General features: G+C 41.0%; 2 protein-coding genes across 2 annotated transcripts; one reads left to right on the top strand and one right to left on the bottom strand.

Moving 5' to 3' along the window:
* Nucleotides 1-258: 258 nt before the first annotated feature.
* LOC137971413 (putative leucine-rich repeat-containing protein DDB_G0290503) lies at nucleotides 259-1,791 on the bottom strand. Its single transcript, XM_068818245.1, has one exon. The coding sequence runs from the start codon at nucleotides 1,789-1,791 to the stop codon at nucleotides 259-261; it is 1,533 nt and encodes a 510-aa protein (XP_068674346.1).
* A 4,735-nt stretch (nucleotides 1,792-6,526) lies between these two features.
* LOC137970656 (tetratricopeptide repeat protein 28-like) lies at nucleotides 6,527-15,550 on the top strand. The gene is made up of 3 exons (XM_068817179.1): nucleotides 6,527-7,167; nucleotides 9,056-13,637; nucleotides 14,636-15,550. Exons 2-3 carry the CDS (start codon nucleotides 9,104-9,106, stop codon nucleotides 14,665-14,667), a joined length of 4,566 nt encoding a protein of 1,521 aa, XP_068673280.1. The 5' UTR covers nucleotides 6,527-7,167; nucleotides 9,056-9,103; the 3' UTR covers nucleotides 14,668-15,550.
* The last annotated feature ends 624 nt before the right edge of the window (nucleotides 15,551-16,174 follow it).

Here is a 16,174-nt window from a genome sequence, read left to right as displayed (position 1 = left end):
ATGTAAAATATCAACTTTAGAAGAGGACATAAAAACTCTAAGTTCGTCAATATGAGACAACAGACTATTAATGTTAAGGGACGCTATGGCTAAACCTCGACCAAAGATTGTGGGACAGATGGACTTACCACAGTTGGTATCCTTATGGACATCAGCCGAGTCGGATTCCCAGACGGCAATATCCTAATCTACACGTAAATGGTTAATGAAATTTTGAGCTAGGCGCATGGTGCCTTTCTTGTTTAAATGAAGACCACTTCAATTTAGGTGGCTAGTTCTTGAAATGTTAGAGTGGTCAACAAAACCCCAGTTCTTTTGCTGGCAGCATTCCTTAAGAACTTTGTTCACGTCAGGTACTTTACGTGCAAGGGCTTCGTCATCAGATCTATTGATGAGACCGGATATAGATATCATAGCTGAAGATTCAGAGCTGATTGCTTCGGCTAGGTCAATCAGTTCTACTGCACATTCACGAGGAGTATAGGAGGATCGTAAACTATTGGTTCCCACATGGATAATTAACTCGTCCGGGTTTCTGCGTAGTAGTGGCTTGATATGATCCTTCATGTCTTGCGTTGTGCATCCCGGAAAAGTGGCTATCTTAACTTGTGAATTCTTCGACATTTTATGGCTTTGTAGGTATTTGAGAGTAGAATCACCCGCTATAATGACTTTCTTCTGACGGTTGGGCTGTGAATGATCAAATTGATCTGACGAATTGATTAAGTTAGTGTTTCGCAGTCTAATCTCTGAGGACGACGGAGATGTTCTGTGTCCTATGACAGCGCTATTCCCATTTTGATTGCTTATATTTCTTTCGATTTGATCTTCAATTTGAACTTGAAGAGGCTCAAATCCGTTACGGGTTTGAATTATATTAGCGGGCATTGTTTTCTGGCTATGTTTTGCATTTGTACTTCTCGGGTGCGGCTTTGCCACGGACCAACGATCAGTTGATTGTAGTTGATTGGTTTCAACTTCACTCTTTTCTTGCGTAATGATGGTTAGAGCTAACTTTAGAGAATCATTTTCTTGCTCTAATGACAGAACTCGGCTTTCAAGGAACAAACATTTTTCTTCCAACTCATTAATTGCATTGTCTTTTTTGGATATGGTGGATAATAACTTTTCACACTTCTTTTTGTAGTCGAGGAGCTCGACACCTAAAGCATTTCCATCTTGATTTTGAATATTTTTCATCGACAGAAGCTTTGTATTTTCTTGAACCTGTTTTTGAAGGATCAATAAATCGAGTTTCAATCCCTCAATATCGGCAATGATTTCTGAATTTGGTCGCTTTTCAGAACCATTTAGCAGACTCTCGCCATCAGTCGACGTTTGAAAACTACTCTCGCCACTGTCGGTCTCCTGCAATAGTGTAGATGGTTGAAAAGATTGTTCGGTGGAGCTCAGAGAATTTGCATCTTGCGTTTCAGCTATATTTCTCGGTTTCTTGTGAATTATTTCCATCAGCTTATCCTTTAAAGCCGGACCATCGCGGCCTTGAAAATTCAGAGTTTGTTTCTTGCTGTGCCAATTTATGATAACATTGCCGTTTGAACATTTAAATTGCTTTGTATTCCCGCCAGGCGTTAGCCACTTTCCTTGCAATTTTAAAACACTTTCCACGAATTTCTTTAGAGATTCCAAGTCATTCATCCATACCAACTTTCCATCATTAAGATGAAGACACTCAAGCTCACAAGACTCTGGATTGAGCGAGGAGAACTCGGTTTCTAAAACATGAACAGCACCTGCATCAGAGCTACAAATTGAACGTCCGTCCACCATGACTGCTGACCTAGTGACTTAGTGACATTATCTTCTTTTGGTAATTTGTAAATAAAATTCAGATCTATTTCACAAAGTATTTTGGACGTTGGCGAACTGACATATAAGCGTTGGCGAACTGACATTATTAGACTTTGGCAAATAGACTTCATACGTTGGCGAACAGGTCGTTGGCGAGCTGACACGTCGGCGAAACGACCGGTTACCCTTGGTCACGGTAAGCGGGACATACCTGCATTCGACACTGTCTTACTTCAGTCAAATTTAAGCAGCTTCCGACGAAAATACTTGACAGACAAAATAGTATTGAGTTTTGGGTCAAAAATATCAAAAAGGCCTTTAAATAATACACTATTGGTGGCCCAAAAATAAAGAAAGAAAACTTGATTTCTGGTTCGTCAAGAGGATATTTTTGGCAGCCATTAATTGCACCGGAAACGCGGAAGGAGCGCTCGTGCCAGTCCTTCTCCGCATCGCACATTGGACCAAGAGCGGAATGCCCGTTTCACCGCCCTATGGACGCCCTATGTATAAGCGCCATGCTGCTGACTGCTGACCAAAACGAAAAGGACGCACTAGTTCCCGATCCTGTCTCTCACGTGTTATCCAAGATGGCGGAGGATGACAATCTTTCTACGGAGCAAGATTCGAAAGATACTGGAGTTCATTGAAAGGATTAAGTTCTGACTTGGAGTGTGTAATTTTCGAGAGTAATGCATGATGTTCCTTTTGGAATAAGGCCGATTATGAGACTCAGAGAGCATCAAACAAGGTAATCCGTTGATTGCTTTTTCTCACAACCTATTGAATACCTCGGAATAAAAGCTTTCTTTTTCATTTCTCCATGTACAGAGTGCTTTTATGTTCAAAGTTTGGAGCCTTTAAAGGACATTGCGTAAGCTAAGTAAATGTATTAACTCGAAAGATATCACATTCACATTCATAAGCTATTTCAGAGAGCTATGTGACCTTTAAATGGTATTGCAATAGTAATGGCATATGCTTTACACAGACTCAACTATGTAATGTAGCAAGTTACATAGTTATTACATAGCAAGTAAGGAGCAGTAAATAGCCTTTATATAGCTCAACATAGTTATATGATAAACTTTACATAGCGTTTACATATGTCTGGTTCTACAATGGAATTTTCTTACTTCTTAAATTTTATACATAATAAGAAACTGCATGCTAAACATTTCTTTAAGTTTTTATCTGAAAAGAGTTGAATTTATAGAATAGAAACTGTAATAAACTAAAAATTTGTTTCATTTGAGAAATGTTAAAATTGTTAACAAGTTGTAGACTATTGCTAGTTTATTTCCAGTTTCCTGCAAATAAAGACTGGAAGGAACTGTCATTTTCTGGCAGCACCTGATAGATGTATCAAATTCAAGCTATTTCCAGCTTTTGAAAGAACCCAAAACTTGCAAAAACTGGAAAACAATTTCTGGAATAAAAGCTGGAATTTGACTCTGGAATAAAGCTGTCACATTTTAGACATTTCCAGAACTTAACAGAAAGCTTGAAATTCATTTTTCAAGGGGTCAGTGCCAAATTTGTGCGAAATTCGACCGTCAAAAAGCATCTTGGTACATGGCTTTCTCAAACGAGACTATAATCACCGGAATAAGCAATGTTTCCCGCTGCAATTAAATTCAATAACATTTTTGGGTAAATGAAACGGAGGTTTTTTGAGGCCCAATTTTAACATGCTGTTTGTCAACAAAAGTCGACCTTTGACCACCAAAGCAGAGGCAAGGTATATTGAAACCACACGCGCTAATCTCGATTTATTCACTAAACAATTCGAGACTCTAGGTTTACTGACACAATACAACGTGAATTGACTGGAACTACTGTAGGTCAAGGGGAACGTGTCATTGAAATTTAACTGTCTTGGTTTAAGAGTGACATATCCGGTAATTAAAATAACTGACCTAAAAATTTGCATACCAGCAAGATTCATTCCATTCCATATTTTTGCGCAAACAAGTTTCCTTAATTCACTTTGTGAACATACCTGCAAAACAAACAAAGAAAGGTATCCCCTTTATGTAAGCATACGCTTCTTGGATTTTCCTCGAAGCCCTCAAACAACCATTGAACCAGTTGAACGCTTCATGACTTTCGTGAGTTGTGCCGTGATTGTGTCGTCAGAGCTGTCACGCAAGAGATAAGGACAAAGCACACAGACCATTATGACTGCATGCGGTTCTATTCTGAGTTTGTTGGGGGAATTTGTGGCCCAAGTTCTGACAATCCAGCAAACGTTCAATGCGTAAAAATAGCAAAATGTGATAAGGACATCAAGGCACACATGAGAAGTTATAAAGTGTTGGATTCTTCTCTGGATACAGAGGCTGGGCTTTTGCTCGCACGTGCGGGTGAGCTTTAAATTAAATCACTTAAATTAGATTGAGCAGATAATGTCTTTGCGAAATCTACCTATTACAGACTTAATGTCAAAACCCGGCCACAAGAAATGGACCCTAAAAACACTGCTGCCACAGTGCCGCCGCAGTCGTGTTGTTGGATATACCTTGTTCGTTAATCCATGAGGTAAGCACCGCGACACTGCGGCACTAGCCCCTCTACTCAGCTCAATTCAACCGTAAGTCGACTAAGGCACTGCAGCACCAGCCATTCCACTGAATTCACTCTATCTGACACAAACTGCGCAAAAACCACTTTCGTTCAGTTCGGTACTGCGGCTAGCGTCGCGAACGTAAATACTCCTTTGTGGACGGGTATTCAGCAATCGCTCCAATTGCGAAAATCGAGTAAGCAAGATATGTAAGACCATGTAATCATGTATCGTTGTACGAGACTGCGAGCACTGACTTTTCCAGTTGTCCCTGAAGCGAGTACATTGATCAGTGCAGCCAGATTGTATCACTGCCCGTGAAACTAACGGTTATTATTTTCTTATTAATTGCTTTTAAAAGGTGTTTTTGAGATAGATGATATAATTTTTGGGTACGACGATATGCCCACGGCATTGTGATCGATTTGGAATCCGATTGAGATGTAATAAAAAAAAATAACGCCTGCCCACATGAATGGGCATCACACATGGCAGTGAAAGGGGAGCGCGGATTAACCTTTGCTCAGTTTTAAAAACTTGACTTGCGCTTGACTTGCTGTTCTAGCTAATTTTCAACTATTTATAACCGAAGTTGTAGCACAGTGGCGAAGTTACCATGAAAACAAGATAGCCACTGAAAAACACGCTATATTTTATCTTTAAACGCGAACATCTCAAAAACGAACTCGGTGACTCCCATTTTTTATTGCTGGAGAGTAATTGGCACCCTAAGACAAAACTCATTGCAAAGTTTAAAAAAATTCTTTGCAGCAGATTCATAGCCACCTTCACAATTGGGAAATTTTAATGTGGTTCTGAATCTGCTCCAGATTTTTTTTTAACTTTGCAAAGAGTTTCATCTTAGCCTGCTAATCGCTTTTCGGCAATAAAAAATGGGGGACACTTTAGTTCGTTTTTGAGATACTAAGTGCTTTAACACAAAATATAGGGCGTTTTTAGATGGTTCTTCTCTTGCCATGGTAACTTATTACGTCACAGTAACATGTGCATCTTGTTTAACGATTATCGGCAGGGTTTCATGTGGTACCATAACATTGCCGTTAAGTGAAACAGCGTTATAGAGTTAGTCCGTCTAATGAGACATTCCCTCAAAAATGGTTGAAGCTGGTTTGAGCCACCTTGACACGCACGCGCTAGTTTCTGGATAGTTTATACATCAGTGTTTTCGACACATACAACGGAATTAGCATGCTTGTGGTCAATATAATTCTCTAAAACCCGCAGACCACCACACCGTGTATATCTTGTAGGTTGGAAAGGATTTCTTATTCGTTAAAGTTCAGAGAGAGAGAGCGAAATTTATTCTTAATCTAGGTGCAAGTTTCATTCAGAAAATGTGATTAAAATATTTTTTCAAGAAAAACAAAAAAATTGCACAAGGTGGCTGTACAGCTGTGAGGGTGCATGTATTTCTTATTTTACCTATTATTTTTATTACTATGATATTTATGTAATAATATTATATAAATTATACATAATACTAGTATAAAATTATATACTATAATAAAGTTTCTATATAATGCCTGCTCTCATTGGTTTAAACACTGTGCTTTATGAGAGTACAAAGCACAGAACAAACGAAAGCTCACGCCATCATCCGCAGAAATGGCACATACATTTCCGAATTTAATCCTTGGGTATTATTGAACAGTTTGTTTTCCAATTGTCATATCGAAAACGTGCAGGTTTTCATGGGCAACAATTCGGCCGGTTTTCACTGAACATAATTATTTAGATCCTCTTTTTTGCTGTTTTTTACGGACTGAAACATAGAGGCACTTGTTTTTCCTGAATAAGTCCGGCCGGGTGACTGAATCAATTGGAAGGCTCTCTGGGTATAAATCGGCGTCTCAGTTACCGTGACTAACTATACGAAATCAGTCAACTGATTCACTTTAGTAGGGAACGACAGCAACATGATGAAAAAGAAATTTCTGTTAATAAGGTTTATAGAACAATGCTCACAGCAAATAGGACAAGCCGGCAATGGACACCTTTTCATTTCTTTGCTCTCGAGTTAGAAGATCCAACTGAATCAGCCGGTTACCATTAATTTACAACTGAATCAGTTATTGACATGAATGGCGCCGGATAATAGCGGAAGACCATCCCTACGATTTTCCTCGCACTGGCAGTAACTTTTGCTGTTCTCCGGGTCAACTGAATAAGTCGGGTTGTGTGACTGAATCAGTTGGAAGGCTCTCTGGGCAATCAAGCTTTTCGCGTACGAAATCAGTCAACTAAACAAGTCCACGAGACTTGACGCAGTTATCAGTGAGATAACTTTATGGTATATGGACCTATATGCAAAGAGATATATATGCATCACTGTTCATATGCTTCTGGAACTGAGGCGGACAACATCAGTGAATAAGCAAAGGAAAACAATCCATCACGCCAATTTAAATGACACCAACACCAGCGCAAATGTCACGGGCAAGTGTCTACAATGTAATTCAATTCACAATCGCAATAATTGAATTTACCAGAGAATGATTCAAAGCTTTTTTTCTCCTTGTTCTTTTATTTTTCCTTTCTAGTTCCCCGCTAAAGCAAGGCTTCCAAGGCAAATAATTTTTTACAGAATGTAAGAAAAATTTGACTAAGACACGGCAAGAAAAGCAGTCGATGTTTCTTATTACAAAGCTTCTAAGGGGCGTGCAATTCATCGCAAGAGCTCGTACATTAAGGGCTTAATAAGTGTTTGTTTGATTGGGATCAAATCCAGATCTGCCTGCAAATGCCAACATTCATCCACAACGGGCGAAGTAAGTACATGTAATTGCTGTTTTTTCTTTAAGTATTCGTGCGCGTGTGTAAAAATTATAAGTAATGCGGCTTTCTCAAAAAATAGCATGCCTTGACTGCGTTTTATCTGATAAGGAACAAGTCCTTATTGCAAGTCATTTTTGCTCCCATAAATTAAACAGTGATTTAGCAGTCGGTATGAAAATTGTCTGCTTGAAGGTCACAAACAGTTTCAATATTGACGGCGAGTCAAAGATTGCTTTATGTTCATAAAGAAATTAAAGAATAAATAATGTGTAAAAAAATTGGCACGAACACAGGGCTCTCCTTAGTTTTCAGCACAACTGGTTGGGGCCTTTTCAAATCGGTAAAGCATTTGGTTAATGTTGGACGTTCTGCAACGGATAAGCGACTTCTGAACGTTTGCAGGCGGTAATAAGTGCTCTTATAAGCGGTAGATTTTACCGGTTACCGCCTAATAAGGAGAACCCTGGAACGTGGTTGCTTTTCATTGGCTCGGACAAAACTGCTTCAGTTGTGGTTTGATTTGAGCCAGACAACTTGTCATCACAAGAATTACGATTGGCGGAGAGGGTATGAAACATTCAACTGATTCAGTACTGATAAGCCACCACTTGATATTTGATTCCTATTGGTTAAAACTGTACTGAATCAAACATTCCAGTTTGTAATTTTGCATTCCAGTTTGGATTTAGCCGGTGTTAAGGGTTAATCCGTGCTCCCCTTTCACTGCCATGTGTGATGCCCATTCATGTGGGCAGGCACAATTTTTGTTATTACCTCTCCAAATCGGATCGAGATGCCGTGGGCAACTCGCTGTACCCAAATCTTAAACCTGATTCGATAGGCAATGGGAAGCCAATGAAGTTCGTAGAGAGCTAGTATAGTAAATGGTTAGAACCCAAATGAAAACGAACAGCATACTTAACCCTTTCAGCCCCATGGGGTTCCCCATTGACGAGTAAAATCGTCTGGCGTTAGACAGAGTAAAATATATAAGTGGCACTATTGGGAGTGAAAGGGTTATTAAGACTAACCACATGTACGCATTGCGGATCTCTACTTTTTTAAACAACGCCGAGAAATAGGAAAACACAATAGTTTCAATGTCCTGACTACAGGATGCTAAACTGGCACAGCAAGATTAATTGAGCAGTGAGAGGGAATAGCTATCTTAAGCCAATTTTCGAAATGCCTTTCTTCATCAGGGTTTCCCATCGAATAATTTTGGCGTATGGAGAAAGAGAGGGAAAGGCATAATTTGAATAACCGGATTATGCATCTCTAGTATAAAAACGGCCAATTCTGTCCTGACGAGCAGCTTTTCTCAATGGAAACGTGTGAGCAGTTCAGTTAGCTCATTCAAAGTTCCTGGATCAAAATACATGGAGTAACCAGGTATCCAGACAAAAACAATTGTGACGAAAAAACAGCAATTCCGACATTGGATAGATTTAGACATGAAATAAAAACTTATGAGTTTGACGTCAATTTCAGAAAATTGAATATTACACTCTTAATGGCATCCCCTCCTGTTAGGAACTTTTAATTAGCTTTCGATGAGAAAGATGAAATGGGATGCCATCGCTTTTCTATAGGCTGTTTTTCCCTCATTTACATAATAGAATTTCTATTTTTAATGTTCGGTGATTATTATTGTATAAAACGCTCTTAGTCTGTTAAATGCCCAAGTATTTATTCTGTAACAACTGTCTCCATTAGCCGAAATCATTCCTTGGGAAACCCTGATGAAGAAAGGCATATTTCTTTCAAAATACTAGCTTAAGATTGTTATTCCTTCACTGTTCAATTAACCTTGCTGTGCCGGTTTAGCATCCTGTACTCAGAGCATTGAACCTATTGTCTTTTCGTTCATTTATCTTCTAGGTGCACCCCAGATTTCTGAGAAAAACTTCCTGGTTTTGATTATCAGCAATGGTGGATAAAAAGTTAGACCTTTTGGAGCGGCATATGCAAGAGCTTAGCGTTGCAAGAAAGGAGGGAGACAGACAAGGCAAGGGTTTGGCTTATTTCAATCTTGGTAGATACTATCAGGGCACAGCTGACTTTAATCAGACCATAACAAATTACAGAGAAGCATTAGCCATTTTTAAGGAAGTGGGTTTCAGGGCCGGAGAAGGAGCGGCCTATGGAAATCTCGGCAACGCTTATCAAAGTCTTGGTAATTTCAAGCAAGCCATAGAGTACCACCATCAAGATCTTAGTATTGCAAAAGAGGTAGGGGACAGGGCCGCAGAAGGAGCGGCCTATGGAAATCTCGGCAACGCTTGTCAAAGTCTTGGTAATTTCAAGCAAGCCATAGAGTACCACCATCAAGATCTTAGTATTGCAAAAGAGGTAGGGGACAGGGCCGCAGAAGGAGCGGCCTATGGAAATCTCGGCAACGCTTATCAAAGTCTTGGTAATTTCAAGCAAGCCATAGAGTACCACCATCAAGATCTTAGTATTGCAAAAGAGGTAGGGGACAGGGCCGGAGAAGGAGCAACCTATGGAAATCTCGGCAATGCTTATCAAAGTCTTGGTAATTTCAAGCAAGCCATAGAGTACCACCATCAACATCTTAGTATTTCCAAAGAGGTAGGGGACAGGGCCGGAGAAGGAGCGGCCTATGGAAATCTCGGCAATGCTTATGACAGTCTTGGTAATTTCAAGCAAGCCATAGAGTACCACCATCAACATCTTAGTATTGCAAAAGAGGTAGGGGACAGGGCCGGAGAAGGAAGAGCTTATTGCAATCTCGGAAACGCTTATCAAAGTCTTGGTAATTTCAAGCAAGCCATAAAGTACCACCATCAATATCTTAGTATTGCAAAAGAGGTAGGGGACAGGGCCGGAGAAGGAGGGGCCTATGGAAATCTCGGCAATGCTTATAAAAGTCTTGGTAATTTCAAGCAAGCCATAGAGTACCACCATCAAGATCTTAGTATTGCAAAAGAGGTAGGGGACAGGGCCGGAGAAGGAAGAGCTTATTGCAATCTCGGCAACGCTTATCGAAGTCTTGGCAATTTCAAGCAAGCCGTAGAGTACCACCATCAAGATCTTAGTATTGCAAAAGAGGTAGGGGACAGGGCCGGAGAAGGAGGGGCCTATGGAAATCTCGGCACTGCTTATCAAAGTCTTGGTAATTTCAAGCAAGCCATAGAGTACCACCATCAACGTCTTAGTATTGCAAAAGAGGTAGGGGACAGGGCCGGGGAAGGAAGAGCTTATTGCAATCTCGGCAACGCTTATCAAAGTCTTGGCAATTTCAAGCAAGCCATAGAGTACCACCATCAAGATCTTAGTATTGCAAAAGAGGTAGGGGACAGGGCCGGGGAAGGAGCGGCCTATGGAAATCTCGGCAATGCTTATAAAAGTCTTGGTAATTTCAAGCAAGCCATAGAGTACCACCATCAACGTCTTAGTATTGCAAAAGAGGTAGGGGACAGGGCTGGAGAAGGAAGAGCTTATGGCAATCTCGGCAATGCTTATGACAGTCTTGGTAATCTCAAGCAAGCCATAGAGTACCACCATCAAGATCTTAGTATTGCAAAAGAGGTAGGGGACAGGGCCGGAGAAGGAGCGGCCTATGGAAATCTCGGCAATGCTTATCGTAGTCTTGGTAATTTCATGCAAGCCATAAAGTACCATTATCAACATGTTAGTATTGCAAAAGAGGTGGGGGACAGGGCCGGAGAAGGAGCGGCCTATGGAAATCTCGGCAATGCTTATCGAAGTCTTGGTAACTTCAAGCAAGCCATAGAGTACCACCATCAACATCTTAGTATTGCAAAAGAGGTAGGGGACAGGGCCGGAGAAGGAAAAGCTTATGGCAATCTCGGCAACGCTAATAAGAGTCTTGGTAATTTCAAGCAAGCCATAGAGTACCACCATCAACATCTTAGTATTGTAAAAGAAGTAGGTGACAGGGCCGGAGAAGGAGGAGCTTATTGCAATCTCGGCAACGCTTATCAAAGTCTTGGCAATTTCAAGCAAGCCATAGAGTACCACCATCAAGATCTTAGTATTGCAAAAGAGGTAGGGGACAGGGCCGGAGAAGGAGGGGCCTATGGAAATCTCGGCAATGCTTATCAAAGTCTTGGTAATTTCAAGCAAGCCATAGAGTACCACCATCAACGTCTTAGTATTGCAAAAGAGGTAGGGGACAGGGCCGGAGAAGGAAGAGCTTATGGAAGTCTCGGCAACGCTTATCAAAGTCTTGGTAATTTCAAGCAAGCCATAGAGTACCACCATCAACATCTTAGTAATGCAAAAGAGGTAGGGGACAGGGCCGGAGAAGGAGCGGCCTATTGCAATCTCGGCAATGCTTATAAAAGTCTTGGTAATTTCAAGCAAGCCATAGAGTACCACCATCAACATCTTAGTATTGCAAAAGAGGTAGGGGACAGGGCCGGAGAAGGAGTGGCCTATTGCAATCTCGGCAATGCTTATAAAAGTCTTGGTAATTTCAAGCAAGCCATAGAGTACCACCATCAACATCTTAGTATTGCAAAAGAGGTAGGGGACAGGGCCGGAGAAGGAAGAGCTTATTGCAATCTCGGCAACGCTTATCGAAGTCTTGGTAATTTCAAGCAAGCCATAAAGTACCACCATCAACATCTTAGTATTGCAAAAGAGGTAGGGGACAGGGCCGGAGAAGGAGGGGCCTATGGAAATCTCGGCAATGCTTATAAAAGTCTTGGTAATTTCAAGCAAGCCATAGAGTACCACCATCAAGATCTTAGTATTGCAAAAGAGGTAGGGGACAGGGCCGGAGAAGGAGGGGCCTATGGAAATCTCGGCAATGCTTATCAAAGTCTTGGTAATTTCAAGCAAGCCATAGAGTACCACCATCAAGATCTTAGTATTGCAAAAGAGGTAGGGGACAGGGCCGGAGAAGGAAGAGCCTATGGAAATCTCGGCAATGCTTATCAAAGTCTTGGTAATTTCAAGCAAGCCATAGAGTACCACCATCAACATCTTAGTATTTGCCAGGAAACAGAGGACCCAATAGGGCTGGCAATGGCATGTTATCATATTGGTCATGTTCATGAATTTTTTGGCTCCTTGAGCAAAGCACTTAATTACTGTCGTCTAAGTATATATTATTTTGATGAAGTTAGGCGTCTTCTTCAGTCAGAGGATGCATGGAAAATAAGCTTTCGTGACACAAAGGGGTTTGCGTACACCGCTCTGTGGACAGCACTCTTGAAGAGTGGAGAGGTTGATGAAGCTTTGTATGCTGCTGAGCAAGGACGAGCACAGGCTTTGGCAGACATTTTAAAGATGCAATACAGCGTTGATGAGAAACCTATGATGAAGATAACTATCTCTTTGGTTATGAAAGATCTACCTTCACAAACTGTTTTCACAGCACTTGAAGGGAACACAATCAGCTTCTGGTTGCTAAGAGATGATACCAGGATAAATTTTAGACAAAAGAAAATCGAAAATGGAACTGCCAAGTCTCTGATGAAAAGTACGTTAGAACAGATCAATGCAGGGGTTGTTTTGCGATGCGAGAATCGTTCACTTGAAAGACAAGGCAGCGACTTCTCGAGCAGTAGGGAAAGTGTTGAAGAAACTTTTCAGTCTTTGAGCTTCTCTGTGCACTCTTTGCAGCCCTTGTATGATGTCTTAATCAGTCCTATAGCGGACTTGATCCAGGGCGATGACTTAGTGTTTGTTCCTGATGGACACTTTTGCCTGGCTCCTTTTTCTGCAATGAGTGACTCTGTCAGGATCCGTGTAATTCCCTCGCTGACTGCTTTAAAACTGATCACTATGGCACCTGATAACTTCCAAAGTAAGAATGAAGCGCTGCTTGTAGGCGATCCGTGCTTGAGCGAAGTCACTTACGGCACTGGTGAACCCATGTATGGACAGCTGCCGTGTGCAAAAAAAGAGGTGGATATAATTGGAGAACTTCTGCAGACCGTGCCTCTTACAGGAAAAGATGCAACCAAAGCTGAGGTGCTGAGAAGAATGAAGTCAGTTACCTTAATCCACATTGCTGCACATGGGGATGACGGGTCTGGAGAAATTGCTTTGGCCCCAAATCCCGAACGCACATCCAAGATCCCCAAAGAGGAAGATTACATGTTATCATTGAGCGATGTTCAAGCAGTTCACCTTCAGGCAAGACTGGTTGTGCTTAGTTGCTGTCATAGTGGCCAGGGAGAGGTAAAATCTGAGGGTATTGTGGGAATAGCCAGGGCTTTCCTGTGTGCTGGTGCCCGGTCTGTACTGGTGTCACTCTGGGCAATCGACGACGAGGCGACCTTCTTGTTCATGAAGAGTTTTTACCAACACTTGGCAGATAGAAAAAGTGCAAGTACAGCTCTTCACCATGCTATGAAATCTCTTCAGGAGACAAAGAATTATTCGGCCATAAAATACTGGGCGCCATTTGTGCTAATCGGCGATGATGTCACCTTTGAGTTTGGGCAGCTCGAACATGAAAAGAATGGTAAGTGCTATTTAAATATAACTTTAATGACTGAATCGCTGTACTTTGTACATGTTTTTAACCAGGAAGTTGTTGAAAGGAGCAGGTACGTTCTTCACAAAGAAATGGCTTTAAAATCGGTTGCCAGAGTGGATATTTTTACTGGAACTGCTTTGGCTAATACCTAAATTAAATATTGTCTGCATTCACCGAGTCAGCTACTTCAGCTTCCTGCAGATAGCTACAGTCTCAGTCACAAATGTTGTAACACTGACGGAAATTTTTCCCTCCTCCCCTTTCAATGTTGATGTTTATGGGTTCCAATGCAAGAACTTGCCAGTAAACGCAACATTAGAATGGCAAACGCAACATTGAGGGAGGGAGGGAGGAGGAGTGCGTTATCAATAGCTTGGATACGAGTTACGTGCTTTTCAAGAAAGTGTTACAACTATTTATGACCGAGGTTGTCTGAGTGTCGAATGACGCATTTCAGATAAGAAAATGCGCCGTAACAGTTGTTTTGTGGGACTTACGCAATGAAACGAAGTTTAAGCTCGTTTCTTTACTTATAAAATTGCTATAAAGAGTTTGTTTGTTGCTAAGAAGGAATAATATTTTACAGAATTACGAGAGAAAAGCGCTGCACTAGTGTAATGGCCTTTAAACACTGTATCGATAATGTGACACGGGCAAGAGCTTTTTACTTAAACCGGGTTAAACGACTTTCTGTTCGTAAAGTTGCTGATTTATGTGGTATTTCAACAGCAAGTGTTGTAAGAATTTCCAAAGCAAATAGAAGCGCTCCCTCGCGTTTACGAAGTTCCTCGAAAAGAGGCCGTAAGTTCAAGCTAAGTGAACGACAAAGAAGGCACCTGATTCGCTGTCTCAGGGTCCTACGAAAAAGAGACGGGACTTTCACCTGTAAAAGATTAATGGAGGAGGCCGGAATTAAAGAAAGTGATGTTTCAACGAGGACAGTTACACGTTACCTAAATTCAGCGGGGTATTTTTATTTGCAGACAAGGAAGAAAGGACTTATGACCGAAGATGATCATAAGAAAAGAGTGGCTTTTGCTAAACTCATGCAAAGAAACTTCAGTGCGGATGTTTGGAAAAAAGAAATTGCGTTCTACTTGGACGGAACATCCATCGCATATAAGAGAAATCCTTTTGATCAAGCTATCGCACCTCAAGGACGAGTATGGAGAAAAAAAAGCGAGGGCCTTGCTCATGGATGCATTACGAAGGGTCGAAAGGAGGGAACTGGGGGCAAAGTCTTAAGGCTTATAGTCGCTATATCCTATGACAAGGGAGTAATTTGCTGTGAGCCTTATGAACACATGACAGGTAGCTACTTCGCCACATTCGTTGATGAACACTTTGATCGATTGTTTGAGTTGGCTGGAAAAGGTGTCAGTCGCCTCTGGATGCAGGATGGAGATCCTTGTCAAAATTCTGCATTAGCAAAAGCGGCAATTGAGCGTGTAAATAGCACCGTCATCAAACTTCCACCACAAAGCGCAGACTTACATGTTATCGAAAACGTTTTTGCTATTGTTAATAGGCACCTTCGAAAACAAGCAAGGGATCGCAAAATAAGACGTGAAACGTTTGAAGAGTTTAAAGCTCGTGTAATAGATACGTTTTTCACCCTGCCGGTAGTAACTGTAAATAGGTTGATAGACTCTATACCAAAAAGAATGACCAGTGTCATCAGAAAGAGGGGTGGCCGTATCAAGTATTAGTTAATACTCATTTTAAAGCTCTATAGCGGACAACTGTAATGCTTTTTTTGTGTGTGCCTGTGTAAGTACAGTGTTACACCGGTGGGAAACGTAAAAAAGCTTGTTGCTGTTGTCATTTCCCGCGTTAAATAACGTTGCAACTACTAATTTCAACGATGTATCTCTACTTTTTACTCAACAATCAATTGTCTCTTTGTTTTACTTTGTATAATGTATTTAAAGCATAGCTCTTCAAAAGAAAGTTGATATTTACTGGTACTTTTTCTTAGATAAAGGACTGGAATCGATTGACGTGTATAAATTGCTTGTGTAAACAATCAACATCACCCTTGTGATCACGGTACACCATGATCGTTTCTTGCAAAAGTACTTTAAATCTGTCTTATCTGCCTGTTTTTGTACTTGACAATAAGCACTAGAACACAACTTAACTATAGCGAGATTTTCAAGCAATTAGCAGTTTTTTGTCCTCAAAATTTCTACGGTACACCATGGTGATCCGTTGTCGGTAAATTAATTAGTCTACTAAAATTATTTAGCAATGACGGATCACCATGGTGTACCGTTGCAAATAAGCCTAAGGAAGACGCTGTTGTGATTTCTATTATTTCTGGTTACACATAGTAACTACTACAATAGTTTAGTACGATTAAACGTCCTAGTTTTTACGAAATACAACGCTAAAATGAAGAAAAAGGATGGTGATCCGTGGTCGGTACACACTCACGTGTAACCATAATTCAATTAACAAGAGGCAGAGTTTAGGCCCGGGGATAGACAAGTTCAGCAAAACAGCGTGGACAAGGTGGAACT

This window comes from Montipora foliosa, chromosome 9, assembly GCF_036669935.1.
Source record: "Montipora foliosa isolate CH-2021 chromosome 9, ASM3666993v2, whole genome shotgun sequence".
In the NCBI taxonomy this organism is placed as follows: domain Eukaryota; kingdom Metazoa; phylum Cnidaria; class Anthozoa; order Scleractinia; family Acroporidae; genus Montipora; species Montipora foliosa.
This window is presented reverse-complemented; position numbering and strand designations above follow the sequence as displayed.

Excerpts from the sequence above, each read along its gene's own strand:
- LOC137970656 (XM_068817179.1), top strand. The coding sequence starts at position 9,104 with ATGGTGGATAAAAAGTTAGACCTTTTGGAGCGGCATATGCAAGAGCTT. Across the intron at positions 13,638-14,635 it reads GCTCGAACATGAAAAGAATG|ACAAGGAAGAAAGGACTTAT; the intron begins GTAAGTGCTATT and ends TTTTATTTGCAG.
- LOC137971413 (XM_068818245.1), bottom strand. The coding sequence starts at position 1,791 with ATGGTGGACGGACGTTCAATTTGTAGCTCTGATGCAGGTGCTGTTCAT.